General features: G+C 39.9%; 1 protein-coding gene across 1 annotated transcript in view; it reads left to right on the top strand.

Moving 5' to 3' along the window:
• The first annotated feature begins 275 nt into the window (after nt 1-275).
• LOC126199453 (gastrula zinc finger protein XlCGF8.2DB-like) overlaps nt 276-20090 on the top strand; it is a 117159-nt gene continuing 97344 nt past the window's right edge. Inside the window, exon 1 of the mRNA XM_049936374.1 lies at nt 276-353. Within this exon, the coding sequence (XP_049792331.1) occupies nt 276-353 (78 nt within the window). The remainder of the gene's footprint in view (nt 354-20090) is intronic.

Here is a 20090-nt window from a genome sequence, read left to right as displayed (position 1 = left end):
ACCCCTGTAGTAAAGCAGAAATTGTTAATTTATTGGATGATAGTTTCTCTGTTGAATTAAAAATGAATCAGTCAACAGAGGTGGTAGAGTTTAAGAAGGAGAAGTTAGATATGACTAACCAATCAGAAGTGTCGTTTAGTTTTGATGATTCTGGTGATGGAGCTAGTTTTTCGTCACCTGAGTGTGATAAAAAGCCAGCTAGTGAGCAACCCAAAGATGCTGGGGCTGTTGATTTAAATGTTATATTACAAGCAATAGCTGCCAGTAATGCTAGAATGACAGCTGAATTAAAGTCTGAAATAAGTGAACAGGTCAAAAGCAGTAATGCTGAATTAAAATCTGATATAATTGAGGTAAATAACAGGATTGTGGCCAGTCATACTAATTTTAATAAACGATTGGAGGTAATGGACGATACCTTCAAGGCTGGTTGCAATAAGTTGAAAGAGGATCTAGACAGTTTGAATTGTAAAATTGATTACAATCATGAGGATATTAAGAAAAAGGTTGCTCAACAGTTTTCTGAAATGTATAAAACAGTTGAATCCGAAGTTGCTGAGTTTCGCAAAGACTTCCAAATGGAAGATGCGAAGCTGGAGCAAAAGTTAACAGAAAAGATCGAGGCGGAATCTGAACTGTGCTAAGATAGATTTAAAGATGTTAATATAAAAGTAAACATATGTCAAGCAGACATAGATGCAATCAATACTGATACTACTCATATTGTACAAAGAGTAGATAATGTTGAAATGGAAGTAGAAAATATAAGTACTAACATTGCTAACATTGAGAGTAAAGTAGCTTCAGTAATTTCTGGTAATGGTAGTATACAACAAGCTGTAGCTGCAAACGCCGCTTTTATCGGGTGTCGGCAGTTCTTGCGGTTTTATCCAGATAAAAATATCCACCCGCTAGATTTCTGGAACGATTTTGAAGATGTGATTCCACCAACTTGGTCCGAACGAGAGAAAATCTCATTTATTAAAAGCCATTTAGCAGGTGACGCCATGCGTTGGTCAGCTGATGTTATGTTGAAGTGTAAAACATTAGCGGAGTTTAAAACAGCTTTCATTAATGAGTATTGGTCTAGCAATAAGCAAAATGAAGTGTTGAGAGAATTTTGGAGTGGAAAACGCTTCAATGCAGGCAAGGAATCAATTAAAGAGTTTGCTAGGTCATGGATCTCACGTTTATCACATTTGGCGGAAAAGCTAAGACCGGAAATGATTATACTAGGTCTTGAAGCCAAACTGCCATGGTATTGGCAGACTAGAATTATATCTGCCCCTAGAGACAATCGGGATCGTTTCATTGAGTATCTGGAACGTGTAGAACGTGTCGCTGCCAATGAGGAGCAAGCACATAATAACAGAAATGCCAATAACAATAATAGTAATTTTAGGAACGAGCCAAATGCCATTGTAAACATCAGAACAGTAGGTGTTCGCCATCCTAAGAGAGGTAGGAATTGGGGAAATAATTATCAGAACCAACAATGGCGTCCAAGGGATAATAATTTTGTTCCAAACAGAATTATGCATGTAAACAACGGTACGGAAAGTAATGCTGTGCCAGTTAACTATAATGAAAATAAAGGAAACAGTAATAGGCCGAGGCAGGAAAACTAGTTCCCGTCTATGAGGACACTGGCGCTCACCAGGCGGTTACTTTTCCTAAGCCAGTAGTTAAGGGAATTGGTAAGACAGATCAGAATACTCAAACTGAACATGTGGATGAAGAGTCGGTAGCACCTAAGGATACAACAGAAATATTAGATCACTCACAGTATTTGATAGATAGCGTGTTAGAGACGCTTTCTAAGTGGGAAGAGAAAGAGAAGGCGCAGCAGTGTACTGATAGGGAGGAGCTACAAAATACTGAATTGACATGTGAAGAAGCAGAAGAAATTCATGCTTATATTTACGATGAAGATGAGGTGCTCTTATATAAAGTGCCTGTGCAGGATGTTGATAATGTACTAATAGATTTAGGACAGGAGATAAGTGAGATTGTAGAGGGTAGGCTGTTGAGGGTCGATGAACCCAGTAGCTGTGACCAGTTGTCACTTGAGAAGGAAACCGACGATAATGGTGAAAGTGGTTTAGCTGTAACTAGTGTTATGCCCGGTCTGGAGGCGCAGAATCGCTCAGACTACAGTAATTTGAGTTATGTTCAGCAAACTAAATGTAATGAAGTTGTGCGGTGTTTCGATTTAAAATTAATAGACCGACTGGAAAAAGCAGCTGAAAATGTAATTCAGGAAACCCCTACACACTGTGACCTAAGTGTAATGAAGACAGATGTCGATCACTTTAGTTGGAGACAAATCCAAAAGGAACTATTAGATGAATTTGAGGAACCACCTGTACAACCTAGAATAAGCCACCCTATAATAATAGTGAATATGTTAGGTATCAGTGTACGTTGTCTCTTAGACAGTGGAAGTGAGGTGAGTGCAATATCTCAGTCCTTCTTTGATGCATTACCTGGTAAATACAAGCTTACAGTAATGAGGGTATCAGGACTAAGAGTAATTGGTGCTACTGGCAAGGTGTCAAAAACGGTAAAGCAAGAAGCTTTACTGCCCTTTAACATTAATGGTAATTTAATTGATCATCTATGTTTAATTGTAAACAATCTTAGTAATGAGGTTTTAATTGGCATAGATTTCTTGTCAAAATATCAGAGTGTTGTTGACTTTGAAAGAAGCCAGTTAAAAAGGGTCTTGCCAATAACCGGAGTAATTATAGTACCTTTTAGTGATAAACATGTAGTAAATGATGATGAAACTTGGGAGCTGCCTATACGAGTTCTGAAAAATAGGAGGTATTGGGACGAAGGTGTTAATCTAAGTACAAGTAAGCTAAACACAGAAGAAGAAGAAGAAGAAGAAGAAGCAATTATTTTGGACAAAATAGAAGCTAAATTGCAAGAAATCGATAAAATTTCCGCCAGTCAGAAGGAAGAACTGAGACTGGTTCTAAAAAGGCATCATAAGGTATTTTCAGATCGACGTGGCGTGGTCAAAGGTTATGAATGAATGCTGTAGGGAGGAGGTTGTTCTATAACCTCTACACAGTGTGGCAGCTGTGCAGTCCCAGCTGTGTGAGACCTTCTTTCCCTTTCAGGTCTCACTCAATCTTCATCTTCCCAATCTACAAAAGTTTTGACCTCTTCTTTCCAACACATGAAAAGTTTCCGTCATGGCTATCAAGCCAAGAGTTCTGTAACCATTCTATCCACCGATTAGTGAAGAAATATACCCAATGTGACAAACCTAATAGTGATAAACAATAGAGAAGTATGACGTAATTAAGATACAATGTATTTGAGTAACAAGTATGTATAGTACCCTGGTAATATAGTAAGTACAAAGTATTGTTTTATTGGAAATGGTCCCACAACAGTAGTTTAAAAAGATGTACAAATTCATGTTCAAGCAGGATCTGAAGTGGCAGTGAAACCTAGTGTATGCATTAGAGCTAACTAAGAAATTGTAAGAGAGAGTGCTTAGTGTTATGAAAAATATGCAGATAAGTTGTAAGGATGAACTCACCTTATGTAGCAAGGAAAGGCAGTGTAATAGAATTGAGCAGTGTTTGTGGTTGAGACGTGAAGGACACGTCCCTGAAGTATTTATAAGGTTGGAGCTGGCCATTATTTTGGTGTAGTGTGTGACAGGACACACCTACACGTATTGAGGTTATGAGTTGGAGGCGTGAATGCGACCATAGGTACCCTTATGTTAGATGAGACAGAGCAGCTCATGGTGTCCTATAGGTTTAAGGAATTTAGCGTTACGCTCGTCCATAATTACTTGATGCATTTTAGTGGTAGGTCGAGAGAGACTACCTGTGGTTTCAGCGTCCGATCGAGTGGAAATGGATTGCCACGTGAGCAAGCTGATCAGCTGCAATACACTACGGATATGAAATAAATGTGATATCCTGTGCTTTAAATTTTAATAGAGTGAGTATTACTTAAGTTCATACACTAACAAAGTTAATAAGTAACCTAATGGCAGATGTGAAACATTATTGATAGCTCAGCATAAATACACTTCAAAGTAAATAAGTACCTAATTGCAGATGTGGAACTGACACAGCAGCAGAGGACCAATAAGTGGATTTTGTAGTCAACTAAACGTAGTGTGTTTTGAACACTCAGAACTGTACTATTACCGAAAGTTACTCACATGTACAAAGAAGCTGAGAAAACTACTAATCAAATATACTCATACTATCTCTAAGAATAAGGTAATCTAAGATGAGTCAGCTAAATGAATAAAATACAAATGTATCAGGAATGTACCGAGCATTGATTCAGTGTTCCGGCCAGAAATAATAAATTCAGATTAAATATGATTTATGATTATATGCCTTGAGCATAAATTTTCTCTAGTATGTGACTAACGGCGTTTTGAGCCATTTGTTTACCGATTTTATGACAGTCAAGTAACCGTAAGAGTAAAATTGAAAAAGTTCTGTTAACTTTGTTCCAGCAACATATTGAAGGATAAAATGTATATATCCCCATTTCATTGTGACCCACCCTTAGATATTAATTGAACAGAGTCTGAGGCACTCTTTTTGTTTGTTCTACAGGACAAACCAGATAATGGCAGCCTGGTAGCTGCGTGAAAGCGTGGAGTGACTTGGACACAACTCACAGTGACCCCTCCCCTTTCCCCATGTAATTTAGAGTGAACGAGAAGGACGCACACCATAGCAACTTCCCTCCTCTACCCTTGTGAATGGAAGTGTAGAACGCCAGCCAAAGCGGCTACAACCACGTGTGTAAAATTTAGTTGTGAAATTTTCTTTCAGGTTTAGAAAAGACTGCTAAGAGATAATCATCTGTTTATGTATCATGTTATTTTCTTTGAATTTGTGTATGTAAAAATGTATTTAATGGATTTAAGAGTTTCAAAATTTTCATATTGTATGTGTTTGTTGTCTAAGGCAATATGTATGCCAAAGTGTTTCATTGATTTTGCTTGAATTTTGAGTAATAATGTTGCTTAAGAGGCAGTGAACATGCCCCCAATTTAAATAATTAATGTAGGTAAACAGTTTCTGTTAATATTTCTATATGTTTCCATTTCAATTTTAATTATCATAGGAAGTTAAGCTGTACTCTTGCTTCCATTTTGTAATTAAATTTTTTTTCATTCATTAACATTCAATAACAAAAAATTTAAGTAGAGGGTGATGTAGGGAAGCAGCCTACTCACGCTGTAGTAAATTCATATCAGTCTTTCCATTGTGTGCCAGCCAGTCTGCTGTAACTAGCTCTGACGTCATAAATGTTGCGCAATACTTTAAAAATCAAGCAAAGAACCTAAAACTTTTCTGCCATGTCAGAAGTAATACTAAATTAATATGTGTTAAATATCAGTTCGATAACTTCAGCCATTTTCGAAATTTGGACGTTTTTCTGAAAAAATCATTGGCGCAACAGAAAAGAGCTACAGACTTCAAAATTTATATTTAGATTCATCTTTCATAATGATTTAATAAAAACAGTACTTTGGATTTCACAAATTAAGATTTTAGTGGAAATTCATGATTTTCTGGTTTTTGTCTCAAAACTGAGGGAAGCAAGATAGATTAAGTAGGCTAATAAATAAGGCTACGATGTTTAGATTTAAATAGGTTGGAGATCCGCTACAACTATGTAGATGTGAAAAGTTTCATTTGAATACCTATAAAATTATAGCGATAGCGGATCTCAAAAGGGCCAGTTCAGAGATCATCTACTGCGTGCAGTGTAATTAAATTAATTCTCTCGCCCAAAATATTTAACTTAGCCACGTCAAAATTTTATTATCAACACTTACCTGCGTGCTGAATGCACATTTAAATTAAGAGCTTCATCGGCCATCAGCAAGAGAAGCTATGAATTAAAATGTATCTTAATGTGGTACATTACTAGCCCAGCGGCTAGTCGGGAGAGCCGATTTGATCAGGCGTTCCCTTAGCCGTCCGCAGCGCGGCTTTATATATAAGAACGCTGCGCGAGGAAGCAAGGCCCCAGTTCTCTCCAGACGCTGAATAACACACCATCTGTGTCGGTAGTCGCGTCGCATCGGTATCACTGCTACGAACAGCCTTGGGTGCCGTATTAAGTTACTAGAGATACGCGTAACCATGAAATCATTTCAGGTGAAGTGTTAATTCTGGGATGACTTTCAGTATCTAGATTCAGCTTGCGTATTGTCGTATTTTCACGTGCCGTCGCGGGACAGACATTCTACCATTATTTAGCGTGGCGTTTGATGAAATATTCTCATCAAATTATGGCGAGCATTCATTTCAACATTTAATTCGGACATTTATAGTTGCATCAGCGCATTAGAGTCTGAACTGCTCTGATAGTTAGGTTTTAGGGATACTTGTGTGTTTTTTTTATCTGTTACTTTGAGAATATACTCAACTATTTTGGAAAATCGTTTTTGATTAGAAATCCCGGACAATCTCCTAATTCCTCAGAGCTATAAGCTGCAGCTATAATTGTATTCTCAGATGAAGTAGGCACTAGGAACTCTAATTACAGGCTTCACGTTTTGTTAAATCACTTTCTGGGTGCTAAAAAGGAAATAGAGAGCCAGTGTTGAGAACGGCGAAAGACAGCATTAACAACAATCTAAAAGCCAGAAACTGATTCAACATTCAAACATTTGTACAGCAACAACAATGTTTACAACAATCCGCAGCCACACAATAAGACAAGATTTTGCTGGGATTAGGAGCAATTAGAGAAGGGGCGGTGTGTAATGTTAAAGAAGGAGATGTGCGGATAACAGAGCTGTGAGCTACGAAGTAAATTTTCCAAATTCATCACTGGTAGGCACGGTGCTAACTCGAAGCTACCTTTTCGTCTACACGCGAACGACAGTGCGACAGTAAGAGGAATACTGGAGAAAATCGGCAAGGAATCATAGGAAATCATTTCTAGAAAATACAAGAATCCGGTAGCTGTACCATATGGATTGGAATTCTCAGATGTTAAGATCCATGTTCTATTGGACGAGCGGCCTGGAATATTGCAGCAGCTTTATGCAGACTTCTATTATCTTTTGGATTTGGTCATAACACAAGATTTTTCTGGGATTAGGAGCAATTAGAGAAGGGGCAGTGTGTAATGTTAAAGACGGAGTGGTGTGGATAACCGAGCTGTTAGCTACGAAGTAAATTCTCCAAATTCATCACTGGTAGGCATGGTGTTAACTCGAAGCTACCCTTTCGTCTACACGCGAACAACAGTGAGACAGCTAGAGGAATACTGGAGAAATTCGGCAAGGAATCATTGGCAATCATTTCTAGAAATTACAAGCATCCGGTAGCTCTACCATATGAATTGGAATTCTCTGATGTTAAAATCCATGTTCCAATGGACGAGCCACCTGGAATATTGCAGCATCTTTATGCAGACTTCTATTATCTTTTGGATTTCGTCATAACACAAGATTTTTCTGGGATTAGGAGCAATTAGAAAAGGGGCGGTGTGTAATGTTAAAGATGGAGATGTGTGGATAACCGAGCTGTTAGCTACGAAGTAAATTCTCCAAATTAACTCGAAGCTACCTTTTCGTCGACACGCGAACGACAGTGCGACAGCAAGAGGAATACTCGAGACAATCGGCAAGGAATCATTGGCAATCATTCCTAGAAAATACAAGCATCCGGTAGCTCTACCATATGAATTGGAATTCTCTGCCGTTAAAATCCATGTTGTAATGGACGAACGACCTGGAGTATTGCAGCAGCTTTATGCAGACTTCTATTATCTTAGGATTTGGTCATAACACAAGATTTTTCTGGGATTAGGAGCAATTAGAGCAGGGGCGGTGTGTAATGTTAAAGAAGAAGATGTGTGGATAACCGAGCTTTTAGCTACGAAGTAAATTTTCCAAATTCATCACTGGTAGGCATGGTGTTAACTCGAAGCTACCTTCTCGTCTACACGCGAACGGCACTGCGACAGCTAGAGGAATACTGGAGAAAATCGGCAAGGAATCATTGGCAATCATTTCTAGAAAATACAAGCATTCGGTAGCTCTACCATATGAATTGGAATTCTCTGATGTTAAAATCCATGTTCTAATGGACGAGCGGCCTGAAATATTGTAGTAGCTTTATGCAGACTTCTTTTATCTTTTGGATTTGGTCATAACACAATATCTTTCTGTGATTAAGAGCAATTAGAGAAGGGGCGGTGTGTAATGACAAAGGAGGAGAAGTGTGGATAACCGAGCTGTTAGCTACGAAGTAAATTCTCCAAATTCATCACTGGTAGGCATGGTGTTAACTCGAAGCTACCTTTTCGTCTACACGCGAACGACAGTGCGACACCAAGAGGAATACTGGAGAAAATCGGCAAGGAATCATTGGCAATCATTTCTAGAAAATGCAACCATCCGGTAGCTCTACTATATGAATTGGAATTCTCTGATGTTAAAATCCATGTTCTAATGGACGAGCGGCCTGGAATATTGCAGCAGCTTTATGCAGACTTCTATTATCTTTTGGATTTGGTCATAACACAAGATTTTTCTGTTATTAGGAGCAATTAGAGAAGAGGCAGAGTGTAATGTTAAAAAAGGAGATGTGTGGATAACCGAGCTGTTAGCTACGAAGTAAATTTTCCAAATTCATCACTGGTAGGCATGGTGTTAACTCGAAGCTACCTTTTCGTCTACACGCGAACGACAGTGCGACAGCAAGAGGAATACTGGAGAAAATCGGCAAGGAATCATAGGAAATCATTTCTAGAAAATACAAGCATCCGGTAGCTCTACCATATGAATTGGAATTCTCTGATGTTAAAATCCATGTTCTAATGGACGAGCCGCCTGGAATATTGCAGCATCTTTATGCAGACTTCTATTATCTTTTGGATTTGGTCATAACACAAGATTTTTCTGGGATTAGGAGCAATTAGAAAAGGGACGGTGTGTAATGTTAAAGATGGAGATTTGTGGATAACCGAGCTGTTAGCTACGAAGTAAATTCTCCAAATTAACTCGAAGCTACCTTTTCGTCGACACGCGAACGACAGTGCGACAGCAAGAGGAATACTCGAGACAATCGGCAAGGAATCATTGGCAATCATTTCTAGAAAATACAAGCATCCGGTAGCTCTACCATATGAATTGGAATTCTCTGCCGTTAAAATCCATGTTGTAATGGACGAGCGACCTGGAGTATTGCAGCAGCTTTATGCAGACTTCTATTATCTTAGGATTTGGTCATAACACAAGATTTTTCTGGGATTAGGAGCAATTAGAGCAAGGGCGGTGTGTAATGTTAAAGAAGAAGATGTGTGGATAACCGAGCTTTTAGCTACGAAGTAAATTTTCCAAATTCATCACTGGTAGGCATGGTGTTAACTTGAATCTACCTTTTCGTCTACACGCGAACGACAGTGCGACAGCAAGAGGAATATAGGAGAAAATCGCCAAGGAATCATAGGAAATCATTTCTAGAAAATACAAGCATCCGGTAGCTCTACCATATTAACTGGAATTCTCTGATGTTAAAATCCATGTTCTAATGGACGAGCGGCCTGAATTATTGTAGTAGCTTTATGCAGACTTCTGTTATCTTTTGGATTTGGTCATAACACAATATCTTTCTGCGATTAAGAGCAATTAGAGAAGGGGCGGTGTGTAATGTTAAAGGAGGAGAAGTGTGGATAACCCAGCTGTTAGCTACGAAGTAAATTCTCCAAATTCATCAATGGTAGGCATGGTGTTAACTCGAAGCTACCTTTTCGTCTACACGCGAACGACAGTGCGACACCAAGAGGAATACTGGAGAAAATCGGCAAGGAATCATTGGCAATCATTTCTAGAAAATACAAGCATCCGGTAGACCTACCATATGAATTCGAATTCTCTGACGTTAAAATCCATGTTTTAATGGACGAGCGGCCTGGAATATTGCAGCAGCTTTATTCAGACTTCTATTATCTTAGGATTTGGTCATAACACAAGATTTTTCTGGGATTAGGAGCAATTAGAGAAGAGGCGGTGTGTAATGTTAAAGAAGGAGATGTGATGATAACCGAGCTGTTAGCTACGAAGTAAATTCTCCAGATTCATCACTGGTAGGCATGGTGTTAACTCGAAGCTACCTTTTCGTCTACACGCGAACGACAGTGCGACACCAAGAGGAATACTGGAGAAAATCGGCAAGGAATCATTGGCAATCATTTCTAGAAAATGCAACCTTCCGGTAGCTCTACCATATGAATTGGAATTCTCTGACGTTAAAATCCATGTTGTAATGGACGAGCGGCCTGGAATATTGCAGCAGCTTTATGCAGACTTCTATTATCTTTTGGATTTGGCCATAACACAAGATTTTTCTGGGATTAGCAGCAATTAGAGAAGGGGCGGTGTGTAATGTTAAAGAAGGAGATGTGTGGATAACCGAGCTGTTAGCTACGAAGTAAATTCTCCAAATTCATCACTGGTAGGCATGGTGTTAACTCGAAGCTACCTTTTCTTCTGCACGCGGACGACAGTGCGACAGCAAGACGAATACTGGAGAAAATCGGCAAGGAATCATAGGAAATCATTTCTAGAAAATAAAAGCATCCGGTAGCTCTACCATATGAATTGGAATTCTCTGATGTTAAAATCCATGTTCTAAAGGACGAGAGGCCTTGAATATTGCAGCAGCTTTATCAAGACTTCTATTATCTTTTGTATTTGTTCATAACACAAGACTTTTCTGCGATTATGAGCAATTAGAGAAGGGGTGTTGTGTAATGTTAAAGAAGGAGATGTGTGGATAACCGAGCTGTTAGCTACGAAGTAAATTCTCCAAATTCATCAGTGGTAGGCATGGTGTTAACTCGAAGCTACCTTTTCGTCTACACGCGAACGACAGTGCAACTGCAAGAGGAATACTGGAGCAAATCGCCAAGGAATCATTGGCAATCATTTCTAGAAAATACAAGCATACGGTAGCTCTACCATACAAACTGGAATTCTCTGACGTTAAAATCCATGTTCTAATGGCCGAGCGGTCTGGAATATTGCAGCAGCTTTATGCAGATTTCTATTATCTTTTGTATTTGGTCATAACACAAGATTTTTCTGGGATTAGGAGCAATTAGAGAGGGGGTGGGGTGTAATGTTAACGAAGGAGATGTGTAGATAACCGAGCTGTTAGCTACGAAGTAAATTCTCCAAATTCATCACTGGTAGGCATGGTGTTAACTCGAAGCTACCTTTTCTTCTGCACGCGGACGACAGTGCGACAGCAAGAGGAATACTGGAGAAAATCGGCAAGGAATCATAGGAAATCACTTCCAGAAAATAAAAGCATCCGGTAGATCTACCATATGAGTTGGAATTCTCTGATGTTAAAATCCATGTTGTAATGGACGAGCGGCCTGGAATATTGAAGCAGCTTTATGCAGACTTCTATTATCTTTTGGATTTCGTCATAACACAAGATTTTTCTGGTATTAGGAGCAATTAGAGAAGGGGCAGTGTGTAATGTTAAAGAAGGAGATGTGTGGATAACCGAGCTGTTAGCTACGAAGTAAATTCTCCAAATTCATCACTGGTAGACATGGTGTTAACTCGAAGCTGCATTTCGTCTACCCGCGAACGACAGTGCGACTGCAAGAGGAGTACTGGAGAAAATCGGCAAGGAATCATAGGAAATCATTTCTAGAAAATTCAAGCATCCGGTAGCTCTACCATATAAATTGGAATTCTCTGCCGATAAAATCCATGTTCTAATGGCTGAGCGACCTGAAATATTGCAGCAGCTTTATGCAGACTTCTATTATCTTTTGGATTTCGTCATAACACAAGATTTTTCTGGTATTAGGAGCAATTAGAGAAGGGGCGGTGTGTAATGTTAAAGAAGGAGATGTGTGGATAACCGAGCTGTTAGCTACGAAGTAAATTCTCCAAATTAACTCGAAGCTACCTTTTCGTCGACACGCGAACGACAGTGCGACAGCAAGAGGAATACTCGAGACAATCGGCAAGGAATCATTGGCAATCATTTCTAGAAAATACAAGCATCCGGTAGCTCTACCATATGAATTGGAATTCTCTGCCGTTAAAATCCATGTTGTAATGGACGAGCGACCTGGAGTATTGCAGCAGCTTTATGCAGACTTCTATTATCTTAGGATTTGGTCATAACACAAGATTTTTCTGGGATTAGGAGCAATTAGAGCAGGGGCGGTGTGTAATGTTAAAGAAGAAGATGTGTGGATAACCGAGCTTTTAGCTACGAAGTAAATTTTCCAAATTCATCACTGGTAGGCATGGTGTTAACTCGAAGCTACCTTCTCGTCTACACGCGAACGGCAGTGCGACAGCTAGAGGAATACTGGAGAAAATCGGCAAGGAATCATTGGCAATCATTTCTAGAAAATACAAGCATTCGGTAGCTCTACCATATGAATTGGAATTCTCTGATGTTAAAATCCATGTTCTAATGGACGAGCGGCCTGGAATATTGCAGCAGCTTTATGCAGACTTCTATTATCTTTTGGATTTCGTCATAACACAAGTTTTTTCTGGTATTAGGAGCAATTAGAGAAGGGGCGGTGTGTAATGTTAAAGAAGGAGATGTGTGGATAACCGAGCTGTTAGCTACGAAGTAAATTCTGCCAATTCATCACTGGTAGCCATTGGTGTTAACTCGAAGCTACCTTTTCGTCTACACGCGAACGACAGTGCGACACCAACAGCAATGCTGGAGAAAGTTGACAAGCAATCATTGGCAATCATTTCTAGAAAATACAAGCATCCGGTAGCTCTACCATATAAATTGGAATTATCTGACGTTAAAATCCATGTTCTAATGGCCGAGCAGCCTGGAATATTGCAGCAGCTTTATGCAGACTTCTATTATCTTTTGGATTTTGTCATAAGACAAGATTTTTCCCGGGGTTAGGAGCAATTAGAGAAGGGGCGGTGTGTAATGTTAAAGAAGGAGATGTGTGGATAACCGAGCTGTTAGCTACGAAGTAAATTCTCCAAATTCATCACTGGTAGGCATGGTGTTAACTCGAAGCTACCCTTTCGTCTACACGCGAACGACAGTGAGACAGCTAGAGGAATACTGGAGAAAATCGGCAAGGAATCATTGGCAATCATTTCTAGAAAATACAAGCATCCGGTAGCTCTACCATATGAATTGGAATTCTCTGCCGTTAAAATCCATGTTGTAATGGACGAGCGACCTGGAGTATTGCAGCAGCTTTATGCAGACTTCTATTATCTTAGGATTTGGTCATAACACAAGATTTTTCTGGGATTAGGAGCAATTAGAGCAGGGGCGGCGTGTAATGTTAAGGAAGAAGATGTGTGGATAACCGAGCTTTTAGCTACGAAGTAAATTTTCCAAATTCATCACTGGTAGGCATGGTGTTAACTCGAAGCTACCTTCTCGTCTACACGCGAACGGCAGTGCGACAGCTACAGGAATACTGGAGAAAATCGGCAAGGAATCATTGGCAATCATTTCTAGAAAATACAAGCATCCGGTAACTCTACCATATGAATAGGAATTCTCTGATGTTAAAATCCATGTTCTAATGGACGAGCGGCCTGGAATATTGCAGCAGCTTTATGCAGACTTCTATTATCTTTTGGATTTGGTCATAACACAAGATTTTTCTGGGATTAGGAGCAATTAGAAAAGGGGCGGTGTCTAATGTTAAAGAAGGAGATGTGTGGATAACCGAGCTGTTAGCTACGAAGTAAATTCTCCAAATTCATCACTGGTAGGCATGGTGTTAACTCGAAGCTACCCTTTCGTCTACACGCGAACGACAGTGAGACAGCTAGAGGAATACTGGAGAAAATCGGCAAGGAATCATTGGCAATCATTTCTAGAAAATACAAGCATCCGGTAGCTCTACCATATGAATTGGAATTCTCTGCCGTTAAAATCCATGTTGTAATGGACGAGCGACCTGGAGTATTGCAGCAGCTTTATGCAGACTTCTATTATCTTAGGATTTGGTCATAACACAAGATTTTTCTGGGATTAGGAGCAATTAGAGCAGGGGCGGTGTGTAATGTTAAAGAAGAAGATGTGTGGATAACCGATCTTTTAGGTACAAAGTAAATTTTCAAAATTAATCACTGGTAGGCATGGTGTTAACTCGAAGCTACCTTCTCGTCTGCACGCGAACGGCAGTGCGACAGCTACAGGAATACTGGAGAAAATCGGCAAGGAATCATTGGCAATCATTTCTAGAAAATACAAGCATCCGGTAACTCTACCATATGAATTGGAATTCTCTGATGTTAAAATCCATGTTCTAATGGACGAGCGGCCTGGAATATTGCAGCAGCTTTATGCAGACTTCTATTATCTTTTGGATTTGGTCATAACACAAGATTTTTCTGGGATTAGGAGCAATTAGAAAAGGGGCGGTGTGTAATGTTAAAGAAGGAGATGTGTGGATAACCGAGCTGTTAGCTACGAAGTAAATTCTCCAAATTAACTCGAAGCTACCTTTTCGTCGACACGCGAACGACAGTGCGACAGCAAGAGGAATACTCGAGACAATCGGCAAGGAATCATTTCTAGAAAATACAAGCATCCGGTAGCTCTACCATATGAATTGGAATTCTCTGCCGTTAAAATCCATGTTGTAATGGACGAGCGACCTGGAGTATTGCAGCAGCTTTATGCAGACTTCTATTATCTTAGGATTTGGTCATAACACAAGATTTTTCTGGGATTAGGAGCAATTAGAGCAGGGGCGGTGTGTAATGTTAAAGAAGAAGATGTGTGGATAACCGAGCTTTTAGCTACGAAGTAAATTTTCCAAATTCATCACTGGTAGGCATGGTGTTAACTCGAAGCTACCTTCTCGTCTACACGCGAACGGCAGTGCGACAGCTAGAGGAATACTGGAGAAATTCGGCAAGGAATCATTGGCAATCATTTCTAGAAAATACAAGCATTCGGTAGCTCTACCATATGAATTGGAATTCTCTGATGTTAAAATCCATGTTCTAATGGACGAGCGGCCTGAATTATTGTAGTAGCTTTATGCAGACTTCTGTTATCTTTTGGATTTGGTCATAACACAATATCTTTCTGTGATTAAGAGCAATTAGAGAAGGGGCGGTGTGTAATGACAAAGGAGGAGAAGTGTGGATAACCGAGCTGTTAGCTACGAAGTAAATTCTCCAAATTCATCACTGGTAGGCATGGTGTTAACTCGAAGCTACCTTTTCGTCTACACGCGAACGACAGTGCGACACCAAGAGGAATACTGGAGAAAATCGGCAAGGAATCATTGGCAATCATTTCTAGAAAATGCAACCATCCGGTAGCTCTACTATATGAATTGGAATTCTCTGATGTTAAAATCCATGTTCTAATGGACGAGCGGCCTGGAATATTGCAGCAGCTTTATGCAGACTTCTATTATCTTTTGGATTCGGTCATAACACAAGATTTTTCTGTTATTAGGAGCAATTAGAGAAGAGGCAGAGTGTAATGTTAAAAAAGGAGATGTGTGGATAACCGAGCTGTTAGCTACGATGTAAATTCTCGAAATATATCACTGGTAGGCATGGTATTAACTCGAAACTACCTTTTCGTCTGCACGCGAACGACAGTGCGACAGCAAGAGGAATACTGGAGAAAATCGGCAAGGAATCATAGGAAATCATTTCTAGAAAATACAAGCATCCGGTAGCTCTACCATATGAATTGGAATTCTCTGATGTTAAAATCCATGTTCTAATGGACGAGCCACCTGGAATATTGCAGCATCTTTATGCAGACTTCTATTATCTTTTGGATTTCGTCATAACACAAGATTTTTCTGGGATTAGGAGCAATTAGAAAAGGGGCGGTGTGTAATGTTAAAGATGGAGATGTGTGGATAACCGAGCTGTTAGCTACGAAGTAAATTCTCCAAATTAACTCGAAGCTACCTTTTCGTCGACACGCGAACGACAGTGCGACAGCAAGAGGAATACTCGAGACAATCGGCAAGGAATCATTGGCAATCATTTCTAGAAAATACGAGCATCCGGTAGCTCTACCATATGAATTGGAATTCTCTGCCGTTAAAATCCATGTTGTAATGGACGAGCGACCTGGAGTATTGCAGCAGCTTTATGCAGACTTCTATTATCTTAGGATTTGGTCATAACACAAGATTTTTCTGGGATTAGGAGCATTTAGAGCAGGGGCGGTGTGTAATGTTAAAGAAGAAGATGTGTGGATAACCGAGCTTTTAGCTACGAAGTAAATTTTCCAAATTCATCACTGGTAGGCATGGTGTTAACTTGAATCTACCTTTTCGTCTACACGCGAACGACAGTGCGACAGCAAGAGGAATATAGGAGAAAATCGCCAAGGAATCATAGGAAATCATTTCTAGAAAATACAAGCATCCGGTAGCTCTACCATATTAACTGGAATTCTCTGATGTTAAAATCCATGTTCTAATGGACGAGCGGCCTGAATTATTGTAGTAGCTTTATGCAGACTTCTGTTATCTTTTGGATTTGGTCATAACACAATATCTTTCTGTGATTAAGAGCAATTAGAGAAGGGGCAGTGTGTAATGACAAAGGAGGAGAAGTGTGGATAACCGAGCTGTTAGCTACGAAGTAAATTCTCCAAATTCATCACTGGTAGGCATGGTGTTAACTCGAAGCTACCTTTTCGTCTACACACGAACGACAGTGCGACACCAAGAGGAATACTGGAGAAAATCGGCAAGGAATCATTGGCAATAATTTCTAGAAAATACAAGCATCCGGTAACTCTACTATATGAATTGGAATTCTCTGTTGTTAAAATCCATGTTTTAATGGACGAGCGGCCTGAAATATTGTAGTAGCTTTATGCAGACTTCTATTATCTTTTGGATTTCGTCATAACAAAAGATTTTTCTGGTATTAGGAGCAATTAGAGAAGGGGCGGTGAGTAATGTTAAAGAAGGAGATGTGTGGATAACCGAGCTGTTAGCTACGAAGTAAATTTTCCAAATTCATCACTGGTAGGCATGGTGTTAACTCGAAGCTACCTTCTCGTCTACACGCGAACGGCAGTGCGACAGCTACAGGAATACTGGAGAAAATCGGCAAGGAATCATTGGCAATAATTTCTAGAAAATACAAGCATCCGGTAACTCTACTATATGAATTGGAATTCTCTGATGTTAAAATCCATGTTTTAATGGACGAGCGGCCTGAAATATTGTAGTAGCTTTATGCAGACTTCTATTATCTTTTGGATTTGGAGATAACACAAGACTTTTCTGCGATTATGAGCGATTAGAGAAGGGGTGTTGTGTAATGTTAAAGAAGGAGATGTGTGGATAACCGAGCTGTTAGCTACGAAGTAAATTCTCCAAATTCATCAGTGGTAGGCATGGTGTTAACTCGAAGCTAACTTTTCGTCTACACGCGAACGACAGTGCAACAGCAAGAGGAATACTGGAGCAAATCGACAAGGAATCATTGGCAATCATTTCTAGAAAATACAAGCATACGGTAGCTCTACCATACAAACTGGAATTCTCTGACGTTAAAATCCATGTTCTAATGGCCGAGCGGTCTGGAATATTGCAGCAGCTTTATGCAGATTTCTATTATCTTTTGTATTTGGTCATAACACAAGATTTTTCTGGGATTAGGAGCAATTACAGAGGGGGTGGGGTGTAATGTTAACGAAGGAGATGTGTAGATAACCGAGCTGTTAGCTACGAAGTAAATTCTCCAAATTCATCACTGGTAGGCATGGTGTTAACTCGAAGCTACCTTTTCTTCTGCACGCGAACGACAGTGCGACAACAAGAGGAATACTGGAGAAAATCGGCAAGGAATCATAGGAAATCATTTATAGAAAATTAAAGCATCAGGTAGCTCTACCATATGAATTGGAATTCTCTGATGTTAAAATCCATGTTCTAATGGACGAGCGGCCTGGAATAATGCAGCAGCTTTATGCAGACTTCTATTATCTTTTGGATTTGGCCATAACACAAGATTTCTCTGGGATTAGGAGCAATTAGAGAAGGGGCGGTGTGTAATGTTAAAGAAGGAGATGTGTGGATAACCGAGCTGTTAGCTACGAAGTAAATTCTCCAAATTCATCACTGGTAGGCATGGTGTTAACTCGAAGCTACCTTTTCTTCTGCACGCGGACGACAGTGCGACAGCAAGAGGAATACTGGAGAAAATCGGCAAGGAATCATAGGAAATCACTTCTAGAAAATAAAAGCATCCGGTAGATCTACCATATGAGTTGGAATTCTCTGATGTTAAAATCCATGTTGTAATGGACGAGCGGCCTGGAATATTGCAGCAGCTTTATGCAGACTTCTATTATCTTTTGGATTTCGTCATAACACAAGATTTTTCTGGTATTAGGAGCAATTAGAGAAGGGGCAGTGTGTAATGTTAAAGAAGGAGATGTGTGGATAACCGAGCTGTTAGCTACGAAGTAAATTCTCCAAATTCATCACTGGTAGACATGGTGTTAACTCGAAGCTGCATTTCGTCTACCCGCGAACGACAGTGCGACAGCAAGAGGAGTACTGGAGAAAATCGGCAAGGAATCATAGGAAATCATTTCTAGAAAATTCAAGCATCCGGTAGCTCTACCATATAAATTGGAATTATCTGACGTTAAAATCCATGTTCTAATGGCTGAGCGACCTGAAATATTGCAGCAGCTTTATGCAGACTTCTATTATCTTTTGGATTTCGTCATAACACAAGATTTTTCTGGTATTAGGAGCAATTAGAGAAGGGGCGGTGTGTAATGTTAAAGAAGGAGATGTGTGGATAACCGAGCTGTTACCTACGAAGTAAATTCTCCAAATTCATCACTGGTATGCATGGTGTTAACTCGAAGCTACCTTTTCTTCTGCACGCGGACGACAGTGCGACAGCAAGAGGAATACTGGAGAAAATCGGCAAGGAATCATAGGAAATCACTTCTAGAAAATAAAAGCATCCGGTAGATCTACCATATGAATTGGAATTCTCTGATGTTAAAATCCATGTTCTAATGGACGAGCGGCCTGGAATATTGCAGCAGCTTTATGCAGACTTCTATTATCTTTTGGATTTCGTCATAACACAAGTTTTTTCTGGTATTAGGAGCAATTAGAGAAGGGGCGGTGTGTAATGTTAAAGAAGGAGATGTGTGGATAACCGAGCTGTTAGCTACGAAGTAAATTCTCCCAATTCATCACTGGTAGCCATTGGTGTTAACTCGAAGCTACCTTTTCGTCTACACGCGAACGACAGTGCGACACCAACAGCAATGCTGGAGAAAGTTGACAAGCAATCATTGGCAATCATTTCTAGAAAATACAAGCATCCGGTAGCTCTACCATATAAATTGGAATTATCTGACGTTAAAATCCATGTTCTAATGGCCGAGCAGCCTGGAATATTGCAGCAGCTTTATGCAGACTTCTATTATCTTTTGGATTTTGTCATAAGACAAGATTTTTCCCGGGGTTAGGAGCAATTAGAGAAGGGGCGGTGTGTAATGTTAAAGAAGGAGATGTGTGGATAACCGAGCTGTTAGCTACGAAGTAAATTGTCCAAATTCATCACTGGTAGGCATGGTGTTAACTCGAAGCTACCCTTTCGTCTACACGCGAACGACAGTGAGACAGCTAGAGGAATACTGGAGAAAATCGGCAAGGAATCATTGGCAATCATTTCTAGAAAATACAAGCATCCGGTAGCTCTACCATATGAATTGGAATTCTCTGCCGTTAAAATCCATGTTGTAATGGACGAGCGACCTGGAGTATTGCAGCAGCTTTATGCAGACTTCTATTATCTTAGGATTTGGTCATAACACAAGATTTTTCTGGGATTAGGAGCAATTAGAGCAGGGGCGGTGTGTAATGTTAAAGAAGAAGATGTGTGGATAACCGAGCTTTTAGCTACGAAGTAAATTTTCCAAATTCATCACTGGTAGGCATGGTGTTAACTCGAAGCTACCTTCTCGTCTACACGTGAACGGCAGTGCGACAGCTACAGGAATACTGGAGAAAATCGGCAAGGAATCATTGGCAATCATTTCTAGAAAATACAAGCA

The sequence above is a fragment of the Schistocerca nitens genome, chromosome 8 (assembly GCF_023898315.1).
Source record: "Schistocerca nitens isolate TAMUIC-IGC-003100 chromosome 8, iqSchNite1.1, whole genome shotgun sequence".
Classification (NCBI taxonomy): Eukaryota; Metazoa; Arthropoda; class Insecta; order Orthoptera; family Acrididae; genus Schistocerca; species Schistocerca nitens.
This window is presented reverse-complemented; position numbering and strand designations above follow the sequence as displayed.